Source organism: Salmo salar, chromosome ssa28 (genome assembly GCF_905237065.1).
Source record: "Salmo salar chromosome ssa28, Ssal_v3.1, whole genome shotgun sequence".
NCBI lineage: Eukaryota > Metazoa > Chordata > Actinopteri > Salmoniformes > Salmonidae > Salmo > Salmo salar.
Window position 1 is genome coordinate 37,865,142 of NC_059469.1, and position 25,240 is coordinate 37,890,381.

Genomic DNA, 25,240 nt, shown 5'->3' on the forward strand with positions numbered 1-25,240 from the left:
GGAGTTACATTGTGTTGTTTAAGTGTTCCTTTTATTTTTTTGAGCAGTGTATAATGTTATGGCACATCTTGATTGATGCCCCTGTCTCAGCTGACTAATCCATTGGCTGGCACACCAGTATCACCAGAAACATTCCCTCTAAGCTGCGCTGGCGTGCAGTTCCCAAGAAGAAGAAGAAGAAACATCCGCCGGTGCAGAGAAGCACAAGATTGACCTTCGCTCAACTGTCTATTTTTCCCCTTTAGTTAACACTGTCAACGTTTCCCCTCTACTGTGCGAATTGTGATCAAATAAACACAATCCCTACATGTATTTTTTTTCTCCAAAAGTCTCATGGAATGTAGGCCTACATTGAACACCACACATTGGCTGCTACTGTTGGCTGAATGATAGAACAGCTATTTCCATGTTAAAAATATTATGGGATGCATTTTCTCCATTGTTTTTGATAGTAGTCCACTCTGATAGGCCTACGTTATGATCAAAATAGCCTATAGTAGCCTACTTGGCCACTGTTATAACTGTGACTTAAAGCAGGTACAGCCTCAGTGTTCACAGTAAACGCGCTCAAGAAGTTGCATAGAATTTTCACAACATTCAAGTTTGTGTTCAGTAGACCTGAAATTTGCTGAGTGCCCCCCCCCCAGGGGGAACATTGATCGACAGCAGTACTGTCACGCCCTGACCTTAGAGAGCCGTCTTTATTTGGTTATGTCAGGGTGTGATGTGGAGTGGGCAATCTAGTTTTCGTATTTCTTTGTTTTGGCCGGGTATGGTTCCCAATCAGAGGCAGCTGTCTATCGTTGTCTCTGATTGGGAATCATACTTAGGCAGCCTTTTCCCCCACCTGTGTTTGTGGGTAATTATTATTTCTGTGTGTGTTTTGTGTGCGCCACGGTCATTTCTGTTGACCTGTTTATTGTTTTGTTCAGTTTCACTTCAATAAAGGATGTGGAATTACAGGCACGCTGCGCCTTGGCTGATTTATGACAGGGAGTTTGAGGACAGTGAGCGTGACAAGTACATTTACCATCATTTCTTATCTACGATGTTTGTTTGCTTACGGTAACTTCTGTTAATACATTCAATATACAATTATTACAGTCATTTACCGTTTTCATTGTCGGAGTGGACACGTTGTTTGCAGAGAGCACACACAACCTATGCTACACTTGTGAGAAACAAGTTTTTGGTTAATTTCATGTCTATTTACTAGTTGTCAATTTATTAATTGTGTTTTGTTTGGAGCGCTCCTGTCAATGTTGAGTAAGGATGTGCACCTGATTATGCATAGAAGTAGGCTTACACTACCTGGCCTGTATGCAAATGTAGGCTTATAAATGTGCCCATTTGGGGATCTGATTGTATTTCTGATTGTCTTAACTCATCACCAATAATGAGCTGTGGAGCTTCTCAAAGTAACATTTTTCTTCACCTCAAACAGCAAGTAAACAAAGTCTGTTTTTACATCCATTGAGAATGACAATAGTTCCTCCAACGTAGCCTATTAGAAAAATCTTTCCATAACCATGCAGGTGTGAAAGGGGCGGGGGGGGAATATCATGCTCTGAACCGGTCGAAACGTCAACAAATAGGCCTACCTGATTACTTCTTATCCCTTATCCATAAATAGCCAACAGCCCGAAGCTCACTGGCCCCGGAAACTCTGAGGGCCCAGGATATTAGTTTGTCAGTGCAAGCTTCAGGATAAACCAAGTTGACAGTTGATACAATGTTTTCAAGTTCCTTGCAGACAAGCCATGTGTAGTCAATGTGATTTATTGTTATCAGGATATCTTCCACCTGCATGCTGCAATGTTTTTATTTGTTGGCTTTATGTAGGCTATTTTTACATCATTGGCAATCGCAATAGAAGTTACTTTTAGATTTGTCTAATTTTCATTTAGATATACATTTTGATTAACCACATGACAATGATTTTGAGATACAAAGAATTTATTATAAAATAATTTAAACTGTTCCACGAAAATGTGCATATGAAAATCATAACTGGCATGCAGATCGGTCAAAATGGTAAGATAAATTGGTACTTCAATTGAAAAGGTTTCCGACACCTGGTTACCACAACTTCAGGAGCGTAATGGCAGAATCTGCAAAGGCCAGCAGGCAGCGGCAAGAGGTGGTTGGAGAATAGGTTTTTTCTCTTCTGGTTTGAACATCTTGATCTCTGGCTCCCTCTTAAGTCATTTGTGTGTCTTAACGATTTAATCACAGTGTGCTTAAAGCATCAGACAAGCTCAGCACCTACATGTAGTTGATTTTATTATTGCTTATGTATGGAAAAATACACGTTTTAAATTTTAGACCAGTTGATTGGTCGAAAGAACAAACAACTCTTGGTTTGACCAATATTTTTTTTAGTCTGTGAAAGCCCTAGTCACAGTATTCTTATGCAAAACGGTTTAAGCCCCCTACCTCACCCTCCATTTTTGGTAAAGTCCGGCGTATGTATTTTACGTTATCTATAATGTTCTGAACCCCCTCATTTCTCAACATAGCATCTTGACACTCAGAGAATGTCGTTAATGTCTGGACGTTTAAACTGTATTATTGTCTGTACTTTACATGCCTCGGTATGAGCTTTCCCTTATCTTGAAAGCCACGCAAAGACAAAGGAAGACCGCGGAAGCTCTGTGACACACAGTGGAGATGTTGATGGAACGGGGTGCTGTAGTTAGAGGCTTGAAGAACCTTGGAGAGAAACTACTACGTACAAGATATCGCTCCTGGTATCATCACGGGCTTGCTGGTTCATCTGGAACGGGACACTGACGTGGTGAGGCCCACAGCCTTGAAGAAGGATCCGGAGCCTTTCAATGGACCCTGCCGCGGGCCCCTTGGGGGGGCTTCAAACCTCCAGGACACAGTGCAGAAATTAATGAAGAAAGGTCATGTGATGTCCATAGCTCTTTCTAGTTGCCCAGCTTCTGTGACACAATGGGAAGTGGATTGCATTTGATAGCCAGGCTTTAGCCTGGGTACAAGACTGTTTCTGCACTCTTGCCAGAGTCAGAGGCTTTTCACATCCTGAAGACTCACGTCATCATGGGCATGTTCATTAGGCACCAAACATAAGAAAATGGACTGAAACAGTGAGGCACTACCCGAACGCTTAACCCCTCAGAAAAATTACAACATACACTACCGTTCAGAAGCTTGCGGTCACTTAGAAATGTCCTTGTTTTTTAAAGAAAAGCACATTTTTGTCCATTAAAATAACATGAAATTGATCAGAAATACAGTGTAGACATTGTTAATGTTGTAAATGACTATTGTAGCTGGAAATGGCTTATTTTGAATGGAATATCTACATAGCCGTACAGAGGCCCATTATCAGCAACCATCACTCCTGTGTTCCAATGGCATGTTGTGTTAGCTAATCCAAGTTTGTCAATTTAAAAAGGCTAATTGATCATTAGAAAACCCTTTTGCAATTATGTTAGCACAGCTGAAAACTGTTGTGCTAATTAAAGAAGCAATCAAACTGGCCTTCTTTAGACTAGTTGAGTATCTGGAGCATCAGCATTTGTGGATTTGATTACAGGCTCAAAATGGCTAGAAACAAATAACTTTCTTCTGAAACTCAGTCTATTCTTGTTCTGAGAAATGAAGGCTATTCCATGTGAGAAATTGCCAAGAAACTGAAGATCTCTTACAACGCTGTGTACTACTCCCTTCACAGAACAACGCAAACTGGCTCTAACCAGAATAGAAAGAGGAATGGGAGGCCCTGGTGCACAACTGAGCAAGAGGACATGTACTTTAGTGTCTACTTTGAGAAACAGACGCCTCACAAGTCCTCAACTGGCAGCTTCATTAAATAGTACCCACAAAACACCAGTCTCAACAATTAGTTAACACAACGTGCCATTGGAGCACAGGAGTGATGGTTGCTGATAATGGGCGACTATGAAGAAATGAAGGCTATTCCATGCGAGAAATTGCCAAGAAACTGAAGATCTCGTACAACGCCTATGTAGATATCCCATAAAAAAAAAATCTGCCGTTTCCAGCTACAACAGCCATTTACAACATTAACAATGTCTACACTGTATTTTTGATCAATTCGATGTTATTTTGGCACGGTTCTTAGATTCCATTTTCACCTAGTCAGTGATGCATTTATTAAGTAATGCTACTTTCCCTTTTCCTCCACACCTCATTTAAATGTTTTAGTCATTTACAACAGGGCTCCCTAAACATGGTCCTGGGGCCCCCCCGTGGGGCCCCACCTTTTGGTTCTCGCCCTATCACTACACAGCTGATTCAACTAACCAATAAGCTTTGATTATTGAATCAGCTGTGTAGTGATAAGGCAATAACAACAAAAACTAAACATGTACCTTGGGACCAAGTTTGGGAAACCATGACTTATCCAGAGCAACCACATATCACAGTCATAGTATTAAAAGTACAACTTTTCCTAAATAAAGCAGCTATGAGCAAAGTCAGGGCTAGTAAGAAAACAAAAAAGTGCACGAAAGGGCAAAGGTCAGAGTGTTCGTTAGTGTTTTTGTCCCCCATACTGGCAATGAACAAAGACGTCATGCTTGAATTGGTTATGATGGTGAGGGCATTTTGTGAGTTATCAAGCTATACAAAAATGGAACAGGTAGTGTAGTCTTATTTTTACTATACACAGTAACATACTGTTATGATATGGGGGGGGGACACCACTTTGAACAAAGAATAATCTGCTGGGACTGCACACATCAAATCAGGTTACTGTCACGGGCGTCGTATGAATTGGACCAAAATGCAGCGTCTACGTGAATGCTCATTATCTTCTTTATTAAAATAAATGAACACTGAACAAAAAGACCGATGAAAAACCAGTCCTGTGAGGCACACAGCTAAACAAGGAACAACTACCCACAAAAACCCATAGAAAAACACCCCTACTAAATAGGACTTTCAATTAGAGGCAACGAGGAACAGCTGCCTCCAATTGAATGTCAAAACAATAAACTAGACATAGAAATAGAAAAAATAGAAAATAGAACATTGAAATACAAAACATAGAACACTACCCAAAAACCCCGACAACACAAAACAAACACACCCCTGCCACATCCTGACCAAACTACAATAACAAATAACCCCTTTTACTGGTCAGGACGTGACAGTTACAGACCAGTTAACTAAGACCCCGAGACTTAGCAAGTGCAACAATATTAGCAGGCTAGTAGTTAGTTTCATAACGATACCCAGCTAGGTATATCATTTTTTACTCATCTCCTTCTACTGTAAAGTAGGATCATCTCCTGCTACTGTAAAGTAGACTCATCTTCTACTGTAAAGTAGACTAATCTCCTGCTACTGTAAAGTAGACTCATCTCCTGCTACTGTAAAATAGACTCATCTCCTGCTACTGTAAAGTAGACTCATCTCCTGCTACTGTAAAGTAGACTCATCCTCTACAGTAAAGTAGACTCATCTCCTGCTACTGTAAAGTAGGCTCATCTCCTGCTACTGTAAAGTAGGCTCATCTCCTGCTACTGTAAAGTAGACTCATCTCCTGCTACTGTAAAGTAGACTCATCCTCTACTGTTAAGTAGACTCATCTCCTGCTACTGTAAAGTAGGGTCATCTCCTGCTACTGTAGAGTAGACTCATCTCCTGCTACTGTAAAGTAGACTCATCCTCTACTGTAAAGTAGACTCATCTCCTTCTACTGTAAAGTAGGATCATCTCCTTCTACTGTAAAGTAGACTCATCTCCTGCTACTGTAAAGTAGGATCATCTCCTTCTACTGTAAAGTAGGATCATCTCCTTCTACTGTAAAGTAGGATCATCTCCTTCTACTGTAAAGTAGGATAGTCTCCTGCTACTGTAAAGTAGACTCATCCTCTACTGTAAAGTAGACTAATCTCCTGCTACTGTAAAGTAGACGAATCTCCTGCTACTGTAAAGTAGACTCATCTCCTGCTACTGTAAAGTAGACTCATCCTCTACTGTAAAGTAGACTCATCTCCTGCTACTGTAAAGTAGACTTTTTGAAATCTGCTTAGTGCTTATCATACCGTCATAATTAAAAAATGAAACTACTGTATCAATGTTCTTGAGTGGCCTAGTTACAGGTTTGACTTAAATCAGCTTAAATCTAAGGCTGTCTAGCAATGATCAACAACCAACTTGACAGAGCTTGAAGAATTTAAAAAAACAATAATGTGCAAATATTGTACAATCCAGGTGTGGAAAGCTCTTAGAGACTTACCCAAGAAAGACTCACAGCTGTAATCGCTGTTAGAGACTTACCCAGAAAGACTCACAGCTGTAATCACTGCCAAAGGTGATTCTAACATGTATAGACTCAGGGGTATGAATACAGTCACACTCCCCATCCAACCTCATCAAGCTTGAGAGGATCTGCAAAGAAGAATGGGAGAAACTCCCCAAATACCGGTGTGCCAAGCTTGTAGCAACATACCTAAAAAGGATCAAGACTGTAATGGCTGCCAAAGGTGCTTCAACAAAATACTGAGTGAAGTGTCTGAATACTTATGTAAATGTGATATTTCATTTTTTTTTTTTTTTATAAAAACCTGTTTTTGCTTTGTCATTATGTAGTATTGTGTGTAGATTGATGGGGGGGGGGGAATCTATTTAATCAATTATAGAATATGGTTGTAACATAACAAAATGTGGAAAAAGTCAAGAGGTCTGAATACTTTCCGAATGCGCTGCATCTAATTTTAATTGTGATGGTGTGTAGCCTATGATGCTTGGTAATACATAAAAATAAGTCCTAGTTAATAATAAAATAAAAGGTTAAATAAAATAATCAATGTAATACATGGGGGATGCACACACATGCAAAGTTATAGCACTGCTCATGCTCCTGTAAATATGCCTTCTAAACATGTCATAGAAATACGGCAGTAAATGAAGTTGACATTTATACGGTCTATGGTATTCATACACTGATACAATATATTGGTCACGAAGCCAGGGCTGGCTGATAACCCAGGACACACTGGGTTAACACTAAACTAAACTCCTCGGTATGTTTAAATTAGATATTTTTTTTTGCATATAAATTCACTAAATTGAGTACCAACACTCAGTAGAAATCAAATCAATTTTCATTAGATCAGTTAAATATTTGAATACAGTGATCAGCCAGACACAGGACTCAGTGATCTTATCATGTGCTTTAATTGCACTCTTAATTTTCATAGCCTACTAATTTGTATCAATCCAGACAATGTGATGAGAAATAAAGACCTTATAGACTTTTTATTTATTTCAACTTAATTTAACCGGGTAGGACAGTTGAGAGAACAAGTTCTCATTTTACAACTGCGACCTTTTTTTTTGGTCATATGTGTGTGTGTGTGTGTGTGTGTGTGTGTGTGTGTGTGTGTGTGTGGGGGGGGGTGAATAATGAATAGGCTATATTTATCTACATATAACTACAATAATGAATACCTTACATAATGATCTACTAACTATTTTATTAAAGGCAAAAACCAAAAAAAAGACAGTACATTTTTATTTGTTGAGCTCAGACAAGACCATGACATGTCCGGACTCAGAAGTCACCTGACTATGAGGCACCATATAAACCCAGTGCAGGCATCCTCTCTGCATTGCAGTGCTCAGAAACAAACAGCCGCCATTCAACTGAACACAGTGGCTAGAACAACAACAAGAAGAGCTTCAACAGGACAATAAACAGCACAGTCATGCTGTACCTCGCTTTGTTTTTCGTCTCCGCAGGTAATATGATACACGTTACATTGGAACGATTTGATTCGTGTAATGTTGTCTTTTGTATCGACGATAAATATGTAGTATTGAGAATTATACGTATCGAGGTTAGCTTAGTTAGTTACATTCGTTCACAGCGACGCTGTTTTTCTAAAACCAAAGTCAACACGGCAGCCATTGCTTGCTAGCTAGCTAACATTAGCGGCTAGCAGTAACGTTACTGTAGCAACCAACGGTTAAATACATTATCGTCAATGAGAGTTTTGCAACGTTAAGCTTCACTTTCTGAACATTATTCAAGATGTGTAGTTAGGATGACTGACTTTGTGCTAGATAACGTTGTCTAATTTATTTTCTACGTTATGAACGGAATTAACTTCACTGTACTGTTAGGTAACGTCCTGCTAGCTCGTTAGCTAGTTACTATTGCTAACAAGCTAACGATAGGTATTTGGCCAGGTGACGTTAGTTAGCCAACAAGGTACTTTGGCAATGTTAGCTGTGGTCCGGTTGACCTTTTAGCCAACCTTTTAGCCAACACTGTTACAGTAAATAAAAAGCCACTATATATATAATATCAAAGCAACTCATGATAGCTAATTTTAGCTTAGACATTGGTGTGACGCATTAGCTATCTAAACAGAGTAGCTAGCTCTGCCAATGTTTTTCTTACGCCTGACCTGTTAAAAATAATTAACACCCTTTTGCGCACATAACAGTTGTGCCGTCACTGCCGTTTATATCACCATTTTATGTAAACAAACTAAAAACATAAGTGTACAGTGAGTCTGTACTTTTCTTATGCAGATGTTCTTTATGCAAAAACAGTGGTTCTGTTTTACACATTCACACTCACCTCTAACTTCCCCTCATATTCACCGTCTTTTATTTATTATATCTTATTCTAACAGTACAATAATTACTTAAGGGTTGTTCCCAACAATGCAGAGAACATTGAATCATTTACAGTACTTGGTCTACTCTACGGAGACAGTTTTGGACAGTTGCCTGATAAACCCACCTTTTCCATCTAAACAAATGCACTTCTATCAAATTTTATTTGTCACATGTGCTGAATACAACCTTACAGTGAATTGCTTACTTACAAGCCCTTAACCAACAATGCAGTTCAAGAAATGGGAGTTAAGTAAATATTTTCTTAAATCAATTAAAGTAACTAACAAGGCTGTATAAAGGGGATACTGGTACTGAGTCAAAGTACGGGGGTACAGGTTAGTTGAGGTAATTTGTAGAGTGACAATGCATAGACAATAGACAGCGAGTAGCAGCAGTGTAGAAACGGGGTAACGGTCAAATGCCGAGCAGTTGCCATACCAGGCGTTGATGCAACCGGCCAGGATGCTCTCTTTAATTTACTGTTCTATTGATGTCTACCCAATGTGGACTGGATAGACAATGGAATATTTTTCTATGTTTTGGCAATTGAATGTTCACTATCTTTGGTTTAATAATTTCCATGAGAAATCTCCAATTTGTCATTATTACATAATGCATTTAAAGTTCAAAGAAATTGGAAGTGGGAAAAAAAAAGCTTTAAAAAAAAAAAAAAATCTAACCAAAAGCACTAATCACCCAGCGCTTTGATTCAGTCTTTTTGCTGATTACTACTACCTAACACATTCAAAAAATCAATCATGTAGTCTGTCATGTCCCCTAAATACAAACTGGATTCTAAAGACGTGAAACTCACTTCCTTATTGGCAAGTATTGTTAAGGGCTTTGTTGTAATAAACATGCACAAGCTAGTTACACTTTAGTGTCCTCGTTTGGTCAGGAGATCGAGTTGCTTATTGCTGCTGTGTGTGACAATGGCTTTTAATTTTTTTTTTTTATATCTAGCTTCTTCCTCCTTGACTTGTGTTGTATTTTGGAATTGGAACACACTGACATGAAGACGGTCTAGTAGACTATCCACTTATCTTATGACACTGCCAGTTATATGATTACTCAGAGGCTATCTGCGTTGACTTTTTTTTTTTTTTTGTAGGAACTCTTATGACTTATCACATGCACTGCTGCTACTGTTAATTATCTATCCTGTTGCCTAGTAACTTTATCCCTACCTATATGTACACATCTACCTCAATTACCATGTACCCCTGCACATTGACTTGGTCCTGGTACCCCGTGTATGTACCTCAATTTAACTGGGTAAGAACATTCTTTAGTACAATCACTGCCTACACCGTCCAAACCCGGCTGACCCTGGGCCGGTTTTGCGCCGCCCTATGGGACTCCCAATTATGTCCAGTTGTGATATAGCCTGGATTCGAACCAGGGGCTGTAGTGATGTCTCAAACACTGAGATGCAGTGCCTTAGACCACTGCGCTACTCGGGGAGCCCATATAGCCAAGTTATTACTCATTGTGTATTTATTAGTAGTTATGTTTTCTCTCTGCATTGTTGGGATGGGCCCATAAGTAAGCATTTCAGTGTTGGTCTACACCTGTTTACTAAGCATGTGACAAAACATCATAGTTTGTCACATGCTTACTCATATTTGCCATTTCTGCAATACGTTTGCTCTTGGGGACATTTTTTTTTAGAGCAACCGGTTTGCAAAGCTAAAAGCACAACATTTCCATTCACTATTCTCATAGTGAATTTGACACTCCTACGTCAATAGGAGTCATGCTTGCTCTGTAAACAATGTTCATCATAGGCTATTCATTAGGCCTGCTGTGGGGGGGAAATAGGGGTTTATATACACCACACCCCTTGGGCCTTATTGTTTAATTATACTTTAAAATCTATGCTGACTCACTGAAACTGTAGCTTAAAGACTTTGCTCGTTGGAGAGTCCGACAATGCTGAAACATGTCCTTGTGATGCCTAGGCCCATTACATCATATTGAGCAATAGCTTGTTTTTTTATCTCCCTAGTCATGTGACTTGACCGCTGAGGAGAAAATGGAGGGGGGGTGGTGGGTGTTATCAGCATGTGAACATGACGGAGCGTTTCAGTTGGGTTTCATAATGCCTTCAATTCCTAGGGTGTGTTCAGTTGGGGGTACTGTAGATATGATTTTGCAATGGAAAATTAGCGTTTCTCATTGGACAAGTACAGATGGTGCCTCCCCCCTTTTCTGACTGTATTGTGCTTACTAAACACATGCTGTGTCCTATCTATCTTCAGGCTCTTATCACAATGACCCACTCGATACGGGTCCAGCCTCAGTATGTAGACTATTGCTCCAGCAGCACTAAGTGATCTATGCCATGTCTACTGAAACTTTTGTCACATGATTAACCGTCTATCACATTGGTTTATTTGACAAGGAAATGCCGGCCAAGCCCTCCCCTAACCTGTACGACGCTGGGCCAATTGTGCGCTGCATCATGGGTCTCCCGGTCACGGCCGGCTGTGCCACAGCCTGGAATTGAACCCGGGGCTGTTGTGACTTCGATGCAGTGCCTTGGACCGCTCGGGAGGCCCTTGTGCAAACTAATATGACCACTCTATGCAAATACGAGACTTTTTGTTCTACAACCCCCATGTGTCACAGGACTTGTCTGAAGGTCACCCGGTACTGGTTTAAACCATTTATGGACGTTTTCTTAAGGTGACACCCCCCCCCCAAAAAAAAGTTGTAAATATATTTGAGCTTTGTCTCCTAGCTATAGGACACTTCAAAACCTTATTCCTTAGTCTTAATAAATCCTGTCTTGATGTTTGTTTCTATAGCAGTGAAGGCCGAGGTTAATTGCCGTTTTACTGTAGGCTTACTTCTAAACAAATGACTCGCTCAGTTTGTAGAGCATGGTGCTTGCAACACCAGGGCTGTGGGTTCGATTCCCACAGGGGACCAGTACAGAAATCTATGCACTCATTGCCTACTGTAAGTAGCTCTGGATAAGAGCGTCTGTCATTTAGCAATGTGTAAAATGTAACACTGCTTATTAAAGAATGGGGGCATTGACTTTTGTAATACTACTGTGGTAAACTGACCAACAGTTTGGTTAAATGGGTATGCATTGAAATAAACGTTTGAGATTTTTTTTTTCTCCCCTCATAGCCGTCGCCACCCCTCTGTTGGGTACTGAACAGTGTGCCCGTGGTCCTCCTTACTGGTGCCACAATGTGAAGACTGCCTCTATCTGTGGCGCTGTAGTCCACTGCCAACAGAATGTATGGAACCAACCCCAGATGGTGAGATTCTAGCCTGCTGTATCTAGCAAGTCAATGTCTATTTGAAGGAGCAGAGAAGGTCTTAACCAACGTTACCCCCCCAAACTCTGTCCTGCCCCCCCCCGGGTGTACATCTTGGTTTTTACCCTAGTACAACACAGCTGATTCAAATATACAAAGCTTGATGATTTGGTTATTTGTATCAGCTGTGTAGTGCTAGGGCATAAACCAAAACGTGCACCCGGGGGGTTGGCAGGACAGAGTTTTGGGGGAAATGCTGCTCTAAGCCCTTGTCTTTACGCTGTGTAAATGGATCAACAGTGGGGATTGTTTATCCTGGCCATGGGTTTGTTACTCTAATCATCTCTCTCCTTCTGTTTCAGAAATCTGTGCCATGTGACCTGTGTAAAGAGGTGTTGGTTGTGGTGGACCAGCTGCTGAAAGACAATGCTACTGAGGTGAGTCATGGAGGATGAATGTGTGGGGATTGTTCCACAAGTTTGTTGCTGAAAACAAAGCAAAAAAAGTTACTGGCAGTAACCGAAAGGTTGCTTGATCGAAATCCCTGAGCTGACAAGTTAAAAATCTGTCTTTCTGCCCCTGAACAAGGTAGTTAACCCACTGTTCTTAGGCTGTCATTGTAAATAAGAATTAGTTCTAAACTGATTTGCCTGTTTTATTTTACCCCATCTTCCAACCAGCGTACACAATTGGTACATATATGGCGACAGTTTCCCAGTCCCTAATTGAATTCGTAAGATACCCCCGACCATAGCTAGCATTGTTCACAACAGTCCTCTGAGTAAGGTATCGTAGTCGTTCTCCCAGAGATGTCGGACAGACGACCACAGGTGTATACAACAAAATGTCCTGAGGCTGTGAGATCTGTTTCCAGGGTGAGATCCTGGGTTACCTGGAGAAGGCCTGTACCTTGGTCCCTGACAAGAATCTGTCTGCAGAGTGTAAGGAGCTGGTAGACAGCTACTACCCTATCCTTATGGGTATCATCACTGGAGAACTGGTACGTACCAAACACTGTATAATAACATTAGAACTACTATGAGAAATTAAGTGGTGATTTTGAATGCTTAGTGTTAGATGGTAGACAGCTGAACTGATGTGTAAAAGTGGACTTAGTAGTCTTATGAAATTACTTTAATACAGTCTGGTCCGTAGACAGAAATCTGTTACTGAAGGGTGATATTAGAGTGGGATGAAGTTTCACATTTGACGGTGACGTAGAGCAAACCGTGTGGACCACTTGAGCATTTACCCCACTATGCATTCCTATGCACTTAATGGCTTTGAGACTTTCATAGTGTCATCTTAGGCATTAGATTTGAATTCAGTTCTCTCTATAGAAAAAGTAAATGTATTACTCTCTCCTTATCAGACTCTTGTTTGTAACTGAAAGGGGCACACAGTAGAGTGTCTGTGTGGGCTAGGGACTAGTGAATGAGAGGCATTTAGGATGCTAGCTGGATCTCTGGTCACACAGATGATTCTTTGTGGGCCTCTACTGCTTCCTGTGACTGACAGGCTAAAAGGCCTCATCTTCTCAGTTCAACCTGCCATGGCTACAGCACCAGATGGACAACTATATACATATCAGTTCCTGGACAAACACACTTTCAGTGGAGATTGTATTTAGTCTACGAGTTGGCCTAATCTGGGTATGAAGTTGAAAACTGACCCCAGAGTTAAATTGTTGGTTAAACCTTAATTGGAGAGGATGTGCTCATGGTAATGGCTGGAAATGAATCAATTTAATGGCATCAAATGCATGGTTTCTACGTTTTTGATATCATTTATTATAAGCTGTCATCCCGTCTGTAGCAGTGTTGAGGATCCAGGATTTATTTTTATGCTGTGTAGTGAGATGCAGGTTGTCGTGACCTAAAGCACATGGTGATTGTGGTTTCCCAGGAGGATCCCCAGGTGGTGTGTGGTGCCATGGGGTTGTGTGGTACCCAGCAGGCAGCTCTGGCCAGGCTGGCTAAACTCAAGTCCAACCAGAGCCCCCAGCTCACATCCAACGAGATCCCCCAGGTAGACCTAGCCCAGAGGGTCGCCCCCTTCCTCCTCAACGTCCCTGGGCTCCTCTACCCTCAGGCGCAGGATAACACCAAGCAGGGACCTGCTGCAGCACAGGTACATGGTCATGCGTCTTTGTGACGACTAAAAGGGCTTCATGAGGCGGGGGAGAAATTATTCTGCCGTTGACCTCCTAATATACCTATCTACATTTTTGTCATTTAGCAGATGCTCTTATCCAGAGCGACTTACAGTAGTGAATGCATACATTTCATACATTTTATTTTTTTCTCCGTACTGGTCCCCCGTGGGAATCGAACCCACAACCCTGGCGTTGCAAACACCATGCTCTACCAACTGAGCCACATGGGATGCATCTGGGTTGTGTTCAGTAGGTCACAAAGTACCAAATCGTTTCGCAACGGGAAACTGAAATCTGTTTGTCATTGGACAAATTCTGTCTGTTCAGCCCTGTTTGCTAAAACATTATTTCCCCTACTGAACATGACCCAGTACCAACTTTAAACTACTACTGATTCATATTGGGATATGTGTTGACGTAACCGTTACTCCTTAATTCACTAGTGAATGTCTTCTGTCTCCTTGTAGGAGGCTGGAGACGTTTGTGAGGACTGTGTGAAGTTCATCACAGACACTCAGGAGGAAGCGAAGAGCAACTCTACCTTCGTCAACTCTCTGATCGAGCAGATCCAGGACCAGTGTGACATGCTGGGGCCTGGCATCTCTGACCTGGTGAGAGGACTGGTTATCTAGTTACAGATCCAGGACCAGTGTGGTCTCTGACCTGGTTAGAGGACTAGGTTTTATAACAAGGGGCACAGCAAAATAGAACTCTTCACTAGAGTGAAATAAGTTGGGGGGTTTCTTGCCCAAGATCAGGGCTCTCCAACCCTGTTCCTGGACGGTCCTGTCGGTTTTCACTCCAAATCGAGTCTCGCTACTAATTAACTGCTTGATAAACTGAACCAGGTCCGTTACTACTGGGGTTGGAGCGAAAACCCTAAAGAAGGGGCAACTCTCCAGAAGGAACAGGATTGGAGAGCCTTATGGCCTAAAGACTAGCTGGTTTTATGCACCCATCATTGCTTTTAATCTATGATGCTAGCAGAGCACGTTTGTTGTAACACTTCCTGTCCTCTCCCGTTTCAGTGCAAGCAGTACGTCAGCCAGTACGCTCCTCTCATCGTCCAGCAGCTGATGTCCATGGTGAGTAACTCGGAGATCTTCCAAGTTCCAGAGTAAAAACTTTTTTAATTAGGGCTCTGCTCATTTAGCCCGGAGATATGCATACTATTACTAGTGGTGTAAAGTACTTATGTAAAAAAAAATACTTTAAAGTACTGCTTAAGTAGTTTTTTGGGGGCGGGTTATCTGTATTTTACTTTACTATTTACATATTTGACGACTTTATTTTCTTCAGGAATGTAGAGAAGTAAATGTAGTTTTTACTCCTTACATTTTCCCTGACACCCAAAAGTACTCGTTTCATTTTGAATGCTTAGCAGGACAGTAAAATGGTCTGATTCACACGCTTATCAAGGGAACATCCCTACCGCCTCTGATCTGGCGGACTCGCTAAACTCAAATGCTTAGTTTGTAAACGGTGTTGGAGTGTCTCCCCCCTGGCTATCTGTAAATTAACAAACTAATTTGTGCCGTCTGGATTGTTTTAATATAAGGAATTTGAAATTATAAATACTTAAGTATATTTTAGCAATTAAGTTGACTTTTGATACTTCAGTAAATTTAAAACCAAATACTTTTACTCGTAGTATTTTTACTGGGTGACTTTTAACGTGAGTTAAATTAAAGATACCTTTTAATAGTAGAAAATGACTCATGTATGACAATTGGGTGTTTTCTCCACCACTGAATATCACATGACGCATAATAAACACTGTAGATCACGTGGGTGAAATGGAGCAAGAGCAAACTTTTCCCCGCTACCGGGCCGAGATGTAGTTACAGGAAAGGGAAACGGGGGGGTGGATCATGTGGCTTGGTTCAACACAATAGATACATTTAGCCCATACAACTCCTAGCGGGCTGATTTTTATTATTTATGCACATTCTTCCCTCTCCTCATCCCCCTCCATTCATTTGCCTTTCTGCTCTCTTTTCTTTCTGGTTGCTGCTGATCTCTAGGAACAGGTAGGTGTCTTCCTGTGTTCAGCTTTGAGTCTCTCACCCTTTTAGGCTGTGGCCACACAGTGACTTGGATGATTTTTTTTTTTTATTATGGATTCATTGTCTGGCATAAGTTAGAGTTGAATATTCATAAAGGCTGCCATTTGTATGTCGTCCGTCTCCCCCCCCCAAACCCCCCCACATGTCAACGGTTAACTCCCATTGGTTAAACCAATCTGTCTGGCCACAGCTTTAGCATCTGCTTCCTGTACTGGCTGTCTATTAGTGCTGCTTACGTCAAAGACTCACCACCTACTGCTCTAGATCTGTGTTTTTCTCTTAACTTGTGCCGGATGCAAATCATATTTTAGGTCGAAAGTTATCAATCTTCTTTTGGAAATGTATTTGATGTGCATGTCTTCATGCTGGACTGCATATGGAGCTGTTTCCTTATTATTTTGTTCTTCATGCAATAAACATTGTTTGTTAGTCTGGAACCATCTGATCTGGGTGCATGTTGCCCTACGCATGCCTCTGGCTCTAGAACGTAGCCTGGCCTATGGAACAGGGGGACTGGTAGGAGGTGGTGTAGCCTGGCTTATGGAACAGGGACTGGGAGATGGTGGTGCCTGGCTTATGGAACAGGGGGACTGGTAGGAGGTGGTGGTGCAGCCTGGCCTATGGAACAGGGGGACTGGTAGGAGGTGGTGCGGCCTGGCCTATGGGACTGGTAGGTGGTGTAGCCTGGCCTATGGAACAGGGGGACTGGTAGGTGGTGGTGCGGCCTGGCCTATGGAACAGGGGGACTGGTAGGAGGTGCGGCCTGGCCTATGGGACTGGTAGGAGGTGGTGGTGCGGCCTGGCCTATGGAACAGGGGGACTGGTAGGAGGTGGTGGTGCGGCCTGGCCTATGGAACAGGGGGACTGGTAGGTGGTGGTGGTGTAGCCTGGCCTATGGAACAGGGGGACTGGTAGGTGGTGGTGGTGTAGCCTGGCCTATGGAACAGGGGGACTGGTAGGTGGTGGTGGTGTGCCTGGCCTATGGACAGGGGGACTGGTAGGTGGTGGTGGTGTAGCCTGGCCTATGGAACAGGGGGACTGGTAGGAGGTGGTGCGGCCTGGCCTATGGGACTGGTAGAAGGTGGTGGTTGTAGCCTGGCCTATGGAACAGGGGGACTGGTAGCAGGTGGTGTAGCCTGGCCTATGGAACAGGGGGACTGGTAGGTGGTTGTGCAGCCTGGCCTATGGAACAGGGGGACTGGTAGGTGGTTGTGCAGCCTGGCCTATGGAACAGGGGGACTGGTAGGAGGTAGTGCGGCCTGGCCTATGGAACGCATAACATTTTCTGTGGTATGAATGTGTCCATTCTGACATTCTTCCCCACCTCAGCAACCCAAGGATATCTGTACCGTTGCTGGCTTCTGCTCTGCTGATGTGAAGACCTCTGTCCCCATGATGAAGCTGGTGGCTGCCAAAACCATCCCCGCTGTCAAACTGGTTCCTGCCACTAAGATTGCGGCTGCCAAGCCCGCCAAGGTAGGTTAACTTCCTGGTACTAGTAAGGATACTGTGAAGTTTGCACGCTCATAGATTATTTGAAAACTTGTGCCGTTCATACAATTTATGACAAAGACACTGTTAGGCATGACTGGTAAAGGACACTGCTACATTGCAGGTTCATCAGTGACATTTTCTGTAAATGGTGTTCCTCTTTCTAGAAGCTTTGATCGTCTGGCTCATGTGGTTCTGGGTATTGTTCTACTAACTCGTCTCTTCTCTAGAACATGGTGCGTGCCCGTGACTCCCCCCAGTGTGCCATATGTGAGTTCGTGATGAAGGAGATGGAGAGCTTGCTGGAGGATGAGAAGACAGAGGTAGGTCACCTGACATATTTGCGCACGAGTCATTTACCTGCTATAAAACACAGACTGGTAAAGGGGTTTCATGTTCAAACCGAAGTAGACTGGAACTGTTTATAAAATAAATTGTAGTTATGAGTGATCTGTATTATAAATGTGATTGCGCTTCGCCTCTGGTATTCTGGATGATGAAGACCTGAGACCCTGCTGATCATGACATGGCTCTGATCCGTTTGCTTCTTTTCAGGGGTCAGTTTGTCTCAACTTTCTAAAAAAAAAAAAATCTGGATATTCTGTAGTCCTTACATTCCAGGATCGGTTCAGGGGGGTTGTTAACCAGAGGTTTGCCGGTTTTAACCCCTGAGCTGCCTGCTGGATATTCTGCAGGGATTAGGCTGCAGCTTGAGGGTTACCAGATTCAATATCCTGTATACTACCTACTGCTGTTATGCCCTTGAGCAAGGCACTTATGTGCTTGAAATAAACAAATGCATTTGTCTGTGAGCACGGGCGCTTGTTGATCTGCTCTTCAGCTAGTCTCTGCCTTCGTCCTTCCTTCATTTGAGTTTTTGAACAAAGCAAAAAAGACAAATTGTCGTCCTTATTTAAAGGGGAGATTTGATGACTATATCACTATCTGGAGGATCAGTCTTATCTTTCGGTTTTGAAAAACCTTTGAATTCTATCCGATTGGAGAAATCCTAGCAGGTGACTTAAAAAAAAGTCCCCATGGTGCTAAAACAGGACTGAGACTTGTCTGCAATGTGCAGCCAGAATGTATTGATTTATTTTAAGTGAGTCACTCACAACCCTAAATGTTTTTGTCTTCATGAACTTCCCTTAGACCAAGTGTTTGTTATTCTTGTGCGCCAAGGGCTAACAATCTTATTATTATTGTGTCTGGCAGGATGTTTGTTCAAGCAGCAGTGGGTAGTGTTTACTGTGATAAACCTTGTTGTGTCTAGCTAGCTTTTTTGGTAGCCAAGCTGTTGTCTTATGAGAATTCTGTCAACTGTATAAATGGTGTGTAGTAAAAGACTTAAACTAGGAGATGAAAGGAATTATCAAATGTATTTTTCTTTATAGAAGCTCTTATTCCATCAGCAGTTGTCACAAAGTGCTTTTATTAAAAACCCAGCCTATAACTCTTAAAGGCAAGCAATGCAGATGTGTTGTCTGGGGGGGGAAGAGAACTCTCTAGAAAGACAGGAACCTGGGGCAACTAGTCCCAGTGGTGGCCAGTCCTCTTCTGGTTGAGCCAGAAGAGGACTGTTCGCTTTTTTTTAAAAGTCAAATGATATTGTAGGGTTCATTCCTCATCCCTGTGCTCTCTTCTTCCCTCTCTCTTCTCAGCAAGATGTGGTGCGTGCTGTGGAGAAGGTGTGCTCTGTGCTGCCTTCTTCCCTGTCGGTCCAGTGTAAGGACCTGATTGAGGCCTACGGCCAGGCCATCATTGAGCTGCTGGTACAGGAGGCTGACCCTAAAACTATCTGCACTGTGTTGGGGCTCTGCAAGGACGCTAGCCGCGCCTTCATCCGTGAGTAGTGTTCATTGTGCTAAAAATGAAGTGAATGTGGGGGTACAACGGGACGCAAAAGTGTCTTTTCACCACCCCCCCTGGTTCATACCAACTGAACATGGCCCGGATTAAGTTATATCTGTCCCCATCTCTCAGCGGTGCTGGACCAGGCCCAGGTTGAGGCGGGTGGGTTCTGTGAGGTGTGTAAGGTGGCTGTGCAGTACATCGACGGTATCCTGGAACAGAACGCCACGGAGGCACAGATCGAAGACGCCGTCAGGAAAGTCTGTAGCTTTGTCCCGGAGGCCGTGAGGAGCGAGGTGAGTTAGGCACTCTGGGAAGCACTGGCAAATATAACAAAGTGGACCATCCTGGCTATCTTCTGTATACCCCCCCCCTACCTTGGCTCCAAACGCATTAAGAAGGAAACCAATTCCACATGAATTTAACAAGGCTCAAATGTTAAATAAAATGCATTCCAAGTGACTACCTCATGAAGCTGGTTGAGAGAAGGCCAAGACTGTGCAAAGCTGTCAAGGCAAAGGGTGGCTACTTTGAAGATTCTCAAATATATTTAGGTTTTAACTTTTTATTTTTCGTTACTACATGATTCCATATGTGTTATTTCATAGTTTTGATGTCTTCACTATTATTCTACAATGTAGAAAACAGTAAAAATAAACCCTGTATTGAGTAGGTGTGAACTTGACTGTATAGATCTCTCTATCATTGGTGTTAACCACTGTCTCTCCTCCAGTGTGACCAGCTGGTTGAGCAGTATGAGCCCATGCTGGTTCAGCTCCTCCTGCAGATGTTGGACCCTGACTTTGTCTGCATGGTGAGCACTGGAATTAAATATCTTTCAATATAGGCGTGGGAAGAGTAATGATATGAGGGGGGGCGCGCGCAATCTATAGAATAACATCTCTTGTCAAGGCTCAGAGTTGGTTAAAAAAAGGGACTGGCCTGGTTGAATTAATTAAAGGTTAGTCTAACAGTGTGTGTGTGGTTGTCCCTGGTTACAGAAGTTGGGGGTCTGTCCTGAGGCAGTGCAAAGGCTTCTGGGTATGGAGCAGTGTAGCTGGGGACCCGCCTTCTGGTGCAAGGACATGGACTCTGCGAAACGCTGCAATGTGAGTACTGAGTCAAAACATACAGGCAACATGACCTATTCCTGTGCTCACTGGCCATCTCAAACTCAGCAAAAAGAACTTCCTCTCAGTCAACTGTTTATTTTCAGCAAACTTAACATGAGTAAATATTTGTATGAACATAACAAGATTCAACAACTGAGACATAAACTGAACAAGTTCCACAGACATGTGACTAACAGAAATGGAATGTGTCCCTGAACAAGGGGGGGTCAAAATCAAAAGTAACAGTCAGTATCTGGTGTGGCCACCAGCTGCATTAAGTACTGCAGTGCACCAGATTTGCCAGTTCTTGCTGTGAGATGTTACCCCACTCTCCACCAAGCCACCTGCAAGTTCCCAGACATTTCTGGGGGAATGGCCCTAGCTCTCACCCTCCGACCCAACAGGTCCCAGACGTGCTCAATAGGATTGAGATCCGGCCTCTTCGCTGGCCATGGCAGAACACTGACATTCCTGTCTTGCAGGAAATCACGCACAGAACGAGCAGTATGGCTGGAGGCATTGTCATGCTGGAGGGTCATGTCAGGATGAGCCTGCAGGAAGGGTACCACATGAAGGAGGAGGATGTCTTCCTTGTAACGCACAGTGTTGAGATTGCCTGCAATGACAACAAACTCAGTCCGATGATGCTGTGACACACCACCCCAGACCATGACGGACCCTCCACCTCCAAATCGATCCCGCTCCAGAGTACAGGCCTCGGTGTAACGCTCATTCCTTCGACGATAAACGCGAATCCGACCATCACCCATGGCGAGACAAAACCGCGACTCGTCAGTGAAGAGCACTTTCTGCCAGTCCTGTCTGGTCCAGCGACGGTGGGTTTGTCCCCATAGGCAACGTTGTTGCCGGTGATGTCTGGTGAGGACCTGCCTTACAACAGGCCTACAAGCCCTCAGTCCAGCCTCTCTCAGCCTATTGCAGACAGTCTGAGCACTGATGGAGGGATTGTGCATTCCTGGTGTAACTCGGGCAGTTGTTGCCATCCTGTACCTGTCCCGCAGGTGTGGTGTTCAGATGTACCGATCCTGTGCAGGTGTTGTTACACGTGGTCTGCCCCTGCGAGGACGATCAGCTGTACATACTGTCTCCCTGTAGCGCTGTCTTAGGCGTCTCACAGTACGGACATCGCAATTTATTGCCCTGGCCACATCTGCAGTCCTCATGCCTCATTGCAGCATGCCTAAGGCACGTTCACGCAGATGAGCAGGGACCCTGGGAATCTTTCTTTTTGTGTTTTTCAGAGTCAGTAGAAAGGCCTCTTTAGTGTCCTAAGTTTTCATAACTGTGACCTTACTTGCCTACCGTCTGTAAGCTGTTAGTGTCTTAACGACCGTTCCACAGGTGCGCATAAATTAATTGTTTGTGGTTCATTGAACAAGCATGGTAAACAGTGTTTAAACCCTTTACAATGAAGATCTGAAGTTATTTGGGTTTTTACGAATTCTTTGAAACACAGGGTCCTGAAAAAGGAACTTTTTTTAAATTTAATTTTGTTGCTTTGTTTAGTAACCGCAGTGATCAATGTTTCATTCCAGGGTTGCCTTGAAAAATATCCTTTTTATTTTATTTAAATGTCTGAGCTGAAACTTTAATTTATTATTAGCTGGGAAGCACTGCTCATATATCACAGATTTAGAAACTAAAGGAGGAACTATTCCTTAGGGAAGCATCTCTCTAACCTGTTGGTCTTGTCTTTCCTCTCCCAGGCGGTGGCACACTGCAGGCGTCACGTGTGGGAATAGAGTGGAGAAGACCTACCTAAACATTCTGACCCTTTAGGAAATTAAGGACAAACACTAGTGCTGCTTAAGTTTTAAATCAATAAATGTCACTTTTTTTTTTTTCTCCTCTCTCTATAAACATGTGGCATTTTAAGTTTTTGATATTGTCTAAATGAATTTACCTGGCAGGTTTCAAGGGAGGGAGTGGATGCCTTTTTCAGTTAATGTGGGGGAAGAGGTGGTATTGTGGCTGAGAGGGACTCTTCCTACCTGACTGTTTAGTTACTGGGACAAACCTCCAGAATGATACTGTACTGATTTACTTTAATATGCCTGGTTTGTGTAAAGCTGTCATTTAGATTTCACATGTTAAGCCTTGTCCTGGACTGAAAAGGCACGGAATGCTTCTTAGTCCAAGAATCAGGCCCTTTTTTTTTTTTTATGCGACGCAGACCAGTGAGAAGAGAAATACTGCGCTGTCTGTGAAAGAGTGCTTGCATACCTCCCAGTTGAGTCTTAGTAGGTCCTTTGACCTCTTGTCTACTCTTTACCCTACCGACCAGCATCCCTTGCGGTGACTGCAAATGGAGGAACCTGCTCGGACAGTATAAATCGTACCTTCCTGGGATGTTTTCTGTTTAACGAAGTCTGTTATCTCCTTAAAGCAAATTTTAAATCTAGTTTGTAGAAACTGTTGGATTTGTGTAGAATACTTAGTTTTTATTAAATTAGTTTATTTGAGAGTGACGATTGGGGTGCTTCTGAAACGGCATCCTAGTCCCTGAAGTAGTACATTTTATATAGGGATTAAGGTGCCAGTTTTTAGATGTGGCCTGTGTACATTTTGTTAGCTTGTCCGTTGCCCTGGGTGGCGACTCCACTGTAGCACCAAGTGGTGTGGGCTACTCAAATGGGATTCCCTCCCCAATGGCACCTTGGTCCCTATGGGCCCTGGTCAAAAGGAGTGCACTATAAAGGGAACAAGGTGCCATGTGGGACGTAGACGTCTCTAGCAACATGCTCGTGTGCCCCTCCCCTTCTAGCCTACTCAGCCAACCAATGTGCTGACTCACTCTGTTTATGCTAATCAATGTTTCTAACTATCGATGGAGAGCTTGATGTGACCAATAATCACTGGCCGACAGCCTCGCTGTTCAACCCTGAAACTGATCGATCAATTTTTAACTGAAATAAAATTATCCCAAATCCGCGTCGTTTTTTTAGTGTAAAATATTTCAACAGCCCATAAGAAAAAAGGTTAAGTTCAGGTAGTCCCTCCGTGATTTTGGTTTGCTGTTTCGTATGAACTGAGAAACTGTTTTTAGCCAATAAAATGCAATTGTATATTTAACCCTACCAGTACTTTGGGGGGGGGGCATGAACAAACAGAAGTGGATCCTATAACCTCTAGCGTAATTAGGGCTGGACTCCACTAGATGGCAGTGTGAACAGATTACCAATGATGGTTGGAAGCAAGGAAAGAACACTTTTAATTTAATTTTTACAATGAGAGAATGTAGATGCCAGGGGGAGAACAGGGTGTGTCGACTGCTATTATTTTAGCCTGATACTAATAATCACAAACAGGATGACAATCCTCATGTGGTGAAAGGCATAGATTCCTAACATCTTGTCCAATGTTAAGACATCTGTTCAGAAAGGATCTCTGCTTACCTGGGACACTATAGAAAGGATCTCTGCTTAGCTGGTACACTATGTCGTATTGTGCCAATGCTCAGTAAGGAGAGAATCAAGTTCCCGTTGTCCGTCACCTGCTGCAGTGTCATGGAAAATATTGGTGTTTGCTGCTCAAAAGGCACCACGTCTAACATTACTGTCTTAGGTCTATAGGAGTATAGTATCAAGTATAGGTTGTGGTCGCAGCCTTTTATAGTGGAAGTTTGATCTAGACCTTTTTATTTTTTATATCTGAAACATACGATTATACTTGCAGTGAAGCTGCTCAACAACTATACCAGCCATCCTACTGACTCCCATTCAGAGAGACACACAGGGTCAGGGTCAATAACTACATCATACCAGCCATCCTACTGACTCCCATTCAGAGAGACACACAGGGTCAGGGTCAATAACTACATCCTACCAGTCATCCAACAGATTCCCATTCAGAGAGACACACAGAGGCATCCAGGGTTAATAACTACATCCTACCAGTCATCCAACAGATTCCCATTCAGAGAGACACACAGAGGCATCCAGGGTTAATAACTACATCCTACCAGTCATCCAACAGATTCCCATTCAGAGAGACACACAGAGGCATCCAGGGTTAATAACTACATCATACCAGTCATCCAACAGATTCCCATTCAGAGAGACACACAGAGGCATCCAGGGTCAATAACTACATCCTACCAGTCATCCAACAGATTCCCATTCAGAGAGACACACAGAGGCATCCAGGGTTAATAACTACATCCTACCAGTCATCCAACAGATTCCCATTCAGAGAGACACACAGAGGCATCCAGGGTTAATAACTACATCATACCAGTCATCCAACAGATTCCCATTCAGAGAGACACACAGAAGCATCCAGGGTCAATGCCCTGTTCAAGGGCAAGTTAACAGATCTCCCACCACACCCAAAAAACATGAACCCTGAACCCTCCAAGATCCCCCCCCACAGTTCCCCAATAGCTGTCCCTCAACCATTTGAGCCCCCCCCCAAGAAGAATAATAAAAAATACAATTCCATTCCCCCTCCCCAAGAACCCCACCCACAATGCACCAACAACCAAGAGAATGAACTAAAGAGAAAAAAGGAAAAGGCTGAAGAAAACAGCAAACAACAATTCATAACAAAATATACAAAAAAAACAGGACATCAAGGACTAACTACTAAAATCATAACAGCAATGCCAACTGTATATTTGTGTGCATGTCTGGCACTGTT

General features: G+C 42.9%; 1 protein-coding gene across 2 annotated transcripts; it reads left to right on the top strand.

The window, feature by feature from the left end:
- Window positions 1-7,501: 7,501 nt before the first annotated feature.
- Window positions 7,502-23,533, top strand: LOC106589952 (prosaposin). 2 transcript variants are annotated; one of them, XM_014180410.2, is made up of 15 exons: window positions 7,502-7,743; window positions 11,773-11,906; window positions 12,269-12,343; window positions 12,781-12,906; window positions 13,812-14,036; window positions 14,529-14,672; window positions 15,090-15,146; window positions 16,086-16,091; window positions 17,457-17,603; window positions 17,849-17,941; window positions 19,280-19,463; window positions 19,602-19,765; window positions 20,203-20,283; window positions 20,471-20,578; window positions 22,309-23,533. In XM_014180410.2, exons 1-15 carry the CDS (start codon window positions 7,710-7,712, stop codon window positions 22,342-22,344), a joined length of 1,614 nt encoding a protein of 537 aa, XP_014035885.1. In that variant the 5' UTR covers window positions 7,502-7,709; the 3' UTR covers window positions 22,345-23,533. The 2 variants fall into 2 exon arrangements, with proteins under 2 accessions (XP_014035885.1, XP_014035887.1); XM_014180412.2 differs by lacking the exon at window positions 16,086-16,091 and having other exon boundaries at window positions 7,503-7,743.
- The last annotated feature ends 1,707 nt before the right edge of the window (window positions 23,534-25,240 follow it).